This window comes from Nannochloropsis gaditana (assembly GCF_000240725.1).
Source record: "Nannochloropsis gaditana CCMP526 unplaced genomic scaffold scaffold359, whole genome shotgun sequence".
NCBI lineage: Eukaryota > Eustigmatophyceae > Eustigmatales > Monodopsidaceae > Microchloropsis > Microchloropsis gaditana.
The window spans coordinates 18,181-23,553 of record NW_005803594.1 but is presented as its reverse complement, the minus strand read 5'-3'; the positions used below and the strand labels follow the sequence as shown (position 1 = coordinate 23,553).

Genomic DNA, 5,373 nt, shown 5'->3' with positions numbered 1-5,373 from the left:
GAGGGGGGGCGGGGGCAGGAGAAGGGTCGAAAGAGATGCGTCAGTCGTGGGCAAGGAAGAAGGTGTAGGGTTTCCTTACCTCCGGGCGCCTCCCTCCGTCTCTGGGCGGTCCCCAATGATCTCTCCTCTTTGTCCGGCGTTCCCTCTTTTCCCCTCCTTTTCTTCCACCTGCCCTGCCGTTTTCCCCTCTCTCGGGCGGAAGTGAGTCTTTTCAACGTTGATGAGACTTCTTGCAACTCATTTGCATTTTGCTTTTTCCTTCTTCTCCTCCCTCCCTCCCTCCTTCCCTCCCTCAGGACCTGGCCATCCGCCTGCTCCCGTATCGGGTGGACAGTGGGGCACAGTCGTACAAGCAAGTGGAGGAAGGGCAAGAGATCGACTGGGGGGCCCTAGCCAAAGGGAGGCACGTGTACAAGGAGCGGCTGCAACGCGGAGAAGTCACGGCTTTACCCACAGGAAGCGTGCCAGTCGCGTCCTACAAGGTAACGGCCGCCGCAGCGTGATAGTTGGTTGGGGGGGGTGAACAGGGATGTACGAATAGCTTTTTCTTGGAAGAAGGTTTTTGACTCAAGACTTGGAGGGGCGAAAACGGAGGAAAATGAACAGGAAGCTTTGATTTAGAAAATGTGAACACCAGCCATATGGATTCGATGACATCGGTCGAAAAGGAGAAGAATGACCCCTGCAGTATAGAAACCGCAAAAGCCGCCATAGCGCCCCATGTGTCGTGTGACATCGCGGGTGTGTAGTTCATAATTATGTCTCTCTCTTTCTTGAGGGGATGGAATGATAAGGTGTCAATAATGTGCGTTGGGAAAGACGTGGAGAGCAAGGAGCTGTCGAAACGTACAGCGGCCGGGGGGAAGTCTCTGCGAACCCTGGTAGGGCCCGCCGAGGGACAAGAGGAAGGACCGAGACGCAGGGTGATGGAAGAAGGAGATTGTGCATTATCGTCATCCCCAAGTACGATGCTCGTGTTCCTTTTCTTTGGTCACGGTCGTTGAGGTCATTATTGTGCTATTTTGATACTCAGGCATGTATAAGGGGGCTATGGACCCAGAAGCGCTTGGCGTTGCCAACCGTCCCTTGAGTCAAAGGGCTTACATGCTAGAAATGTACCGCATTCCAGCGCAGCTTAAACTAAGCGCGAGCACGTGTGTGCCCCCACATCTTTGAATGTACATATGCTTACATTAATGCTATCTTACATGCCAAGCTCTGCTGGCGGATAATCGACATCCCCCTCGTCTGGCAAACCAATCTAGGCCAGCGTGAATAGCTCCGGTCACGGCGTACCAATAGATTGACATTCTTACACGTACCTCATCCCCCGGAGCATGTACACCATAGTTTAACAACAACATACCGCAATATGTCCATCAGTGCTGGTAGCTTCCTCCCTCTCTCCTTCCCTTCCTAACCCCTTGCCTACACCGCGCCCAGCACAAGGAGCACTGTCAGCATCGCCAAGGGTGCCCATTTCACTCCTCGCTCCACATCTCTTCCCCGAAATCCACCCCTCCACACGACCCGCCAGTCGTACAAGCATACAACCACCCCTGCCACGCAGATACTTCCCAGGGCCACCCAGCCACCCAGCGCCCCTCCCGCCGTGCCGTGTGGGCCGGCCGCGCCCCAGGCGGCCCTGAAAGCCAGCAAGCCAGGCCCATTGAAAAGGGAGAAAAGCGAAGAAAATGTCAAAGCGTGTTGAATGACGACCAGGCGGGCACTCACCCACGTGCTCACGGCCACCAAAACCCCGCCCAGAGAGAGAGAAAGGGGCTTCCCGAGGAGGCGGGGTAAGGTCAGGATGCCCCCGGCGTGGTCCCCTGCGATGTCGTCGATGTCCATTAGAATCTCCCGGTGGAAAATGTGGCAAGACACGGTGATGACCGCTGCGAGAAGGGAAGGAGGGAGGGAGGACGGGAGGGAGGACAAGGTTGCGGTCGTAGCCGCCGCGAGCCCGCCTAAAGCAACTGAAGCGGCGATTACAAGCGCGACAACGCCGTTTTTAAGGAAGGGAAACGGTTTGAAAACAGGAGTGTAGAGGACCACGGCTGCCACGGCAGTTTGAACAATGCGACGGAGCAATCGCCTGGTACTTTCAGTGTACGAGTGTGGCGTTAGGGTCCTTGCAGTGGCCCACCGCATGGGAGGAGGAGAGAGGTATGACGTTGAGGGTTGCCCCGCCACTGGTACGGAAGCAAATGCGCGGTGGATCGTGCAGGACAGGTCAATGTTACCCAAAAGAAGGGCTGTTGTCAGGCAGGATAGAGCGAGAAGAAGGGCATAAATGGGTCGAATTTGGCCCTGAACGAGGGTGCGCTCTGGATGGTTGATACGGTCGACTCCCCGGTCGAAGTAGTCGTTGAGGACACAGGAGCCGACAGCCACGAGGGCAGAGGTGATGGCTGTGGGTAGGAAAAAGGAATTGTGGGGAGATGAAAAATGGGTGGATTTGTATGGCTGTTTTATTAGCCTCAAGCCATCTCTTCACAGACATCCACATTGTCGTTCGAATCATCTGAGGCATTTTTAAAAAGTAGAACAATCACTCACTCGCCGACATTGATAACTCGTGGTCATAGCTTGCTCATGTATTTATCCATTCAGGGGTTTTCCCTTCGACACATGCATTACTTGACGCATTCTTTGAAGACAATTTTTTGTCAATCTTGCATTTTTAAGCACAAGGAAGTTGCTACAAGTCGGCCGCACCTAGCGTACACGAAAGCATTTTTCCCTTCGAAGAACGCGTTGTCCGAAATCATATCTAACAAAGCTACACACCATCTCATGATTCGATCAGTATATTCTGTTACTTACCCATTTGTGCCACCAGGGGGCTCAGCACCAGTCGCAAATCCCGCGTCGTGATCCAAGCTCCTATCAGGACTAGGAAAGCAGATGGCAGAACGTTTTGAGGACGCAAGACTTCAATGTACGGGTGCCAAGGGTGGTGTGACTTCAGGGTATGCTTGTTTGATGAGATCATGCCTTGAGCCTTTGGAGGAGAGATAGGAGAAGGGCGAATCGAGGGATTGGTATGGGCCACAGTGTCGTATGTAGGGCTTGTGCGGATACTTCTGCGAGTAAAGTCAGAAGAGGGTATCGACTGCGATGCTTTTCGAAGGGTACATTGCTCCCGACAACAGAATGGCTGTTTTTGATCTCCTGAGACTCGGGCGCAAAATGGGCGGTAAGGAGGATGGTAACCCTGAACTTGCTGCGGCAACACGTCGATCCAAAAAATAAACCAGAGACAGAATTTCAGAAAAAGGCTTGGCATGTGTGTTGCTTGTCCTATAATAAGTAAATTTATTTATAGGGTTCGAAGTGTGAGAATTCGATCCCAAAATTCTTCGTTGCTATTGACACCAACTAGCCTCTTCGTCTCGCTTCTTTCTGCTACCGAGTGGTGTCAGTCCTTGAACCTTTGAAATATAGATGTATGCGGTGCCATTGACGATTCATGTCATCGGACGACAAAATCCATCTCCTTTCTGTTTTGAAATACTATAAATTGCACATGATCGACTTGACTAGCTGAAAAAAGGGCGGGGTAATGAGACAGAACTCTCCTGCTGACAACACCTTGATGATTTTTTTTTTCGAAATTTTAAATTTGGCACATAACAGGGAACATCATGGATTGATGGTGTGATATGCCCACGGCTCCTGCTTGCATGCAGCTTGATGGGTAAGCAAACGACAAAAGCCCAAAAATGGTGGTACTGACAGTAAAATCATTGTAAGAGACATGTAAATGCATCAAATACCACCCAACTTGAATAGCCGCCATCGCTTCAGCGGCCGAAGATCTCCGCGCAATTTCTCTTGATGAGTCCACACACCTCAAGAAAAGGGTGAAATGTCTTCCGATTATCATGCCAAATAGTACGCTTTGAATTGAGAGGGTCCTTTCAAGGAAACAAGTCCCAAGAAAGGGAATTGTGTCGAAATAGATTGGACATACAATAACAAAAGGGTGTTCTGCTGAGGACTTGTGCCCAAACATCAGAGATGACGAACAAAATAGCATAAAACTAAAAATATGGCAATCTTTTGACATGGGTTCCTTCGCATATATCGTGGAAAACGCCGCATTCTACATGACTTATTCAACCCGCCTCAACGCCTCTATATTTTTTTCCCCCCCGAGATTTTTGAAGGGATCGACCAGCCCTCCTAGTCTCAGACCACCCCTTTCAATGCAATCGCGTCATGTCCTCCACGCGTCGATACACCTCATCCAATGAGAGCACCCCATCTTTCTTTTCCTCCTCCTTTCCGGCATGCTCTTGCAACCCCACCACTTCCATCTTCCCCTCTCCCTTCCCCCCTCCCGCCTGGTCGCAAAGGGCAGCATCAGTCTTGCTCTCTCCGCCCACTCCCTCAACCCGCATCAGCTCCACCACCTCCTCCATCCGCTGCGTCGGGAGCTCCAGGAACGACTCGATCAAGTCCCCATCGACGAATCCTTGCGTATCTGAAATGGCCTTGTCCGTTAAAAATCGGCGATATTCTTCATGCGAAAGTCCACCCACGCCTTTCACCACCTGACAGGCACGGAGCGATGGGGAGGAGGAAGGAAAGGAGGGGAGAAGGTGAGAAGGAAGGAGGGAGAATGCGAGGGAGGGAGGGAGAGAGGGAGGGAGAGAGGCAGGGAGCCGAAGAGGCCACGCGAAAGAAACAGAGATCTGGCCTTCGGAGGTTTTCACCGCATTCCCAACACCGAGTACGCAAAAAGGACCTGAGGCTTCCTCCATCAGCCCCTCCTCTCCGCCCTCCCTCGGCCCCTACCTTGTTCAAACACTTGGTCAGGGCCACGAAGAAGCGGTAATCCTCCTCGGAAATGGGTAGGATGGATCCAATCATCCCCTGTTGCGTCCCGAACATCAGCCCCAGGTCCTGCACATGCCCACGTGCTACTTCCCCGCCGCTGCGGCGGCCCTCTTTCTCCTTATCCCCCACTTTCTCGTCCTTTTCTTCTCCCTTTTCTCCTCCCAGAGGATTTTCGGTCCCGGCCATGGCCTCCTCCTCGTCCTTCCCGCCCTCCTTCCCGCCCTCCTTCCCGCCCTCCTTCCCACCCTCCCTCTGTAGGACAGGGTGAACCGAGGAAGGGACGATGAGCAGTGATTTTCACACACATCCAAGAACCAATTTCCCCCCCTGCTTATCGTCGTGTGAATATCCCCCCTTTTCCGGTCCACAACGTGCTTAAAAATGACTCGCCCGTTCTCAACCACTCCCTCCTTCCCGTCCCCCCTCCCATCCTCCCTCCCTACCTCGCCTTCCTTAGGCTGCATCACCAGGGAGCCTCGGACAAAGCGGTTCACAAAGTCGCCAAGATGATAATGCCCGATAGTCTGC

General features: G+C 52.7%; 1 protein-coding gene across 1 annotated transcript; it reads right to left on the bottom strand.

Annotated features, from left to right (window-relative positions):
- Nucleotides 1-4,053: 4,053 nt before the first annotated feature.
- NGA_0366900 (uv-damaged dna-binding protein) lies at nt 4,054-5,031 on the bottom strand (the record flags this gene model as incomplete). The annotated part of the gene is made up of 2 exons (XM_005854880.1): nt 4,054-4,559; nt 4,804-5,031. 2 exons carry the CDS (start codon nt 5,029-5,031, stop codon nt 4,209-4,211), a joined length of 579 nt encoding a protein of 192 aa, XP_005854942.1. The 3' UTR covers nt 4,054-4,208.
- Between the last annotated feature and the right edge of the window lie 342 nt (nt 5,032-5,373).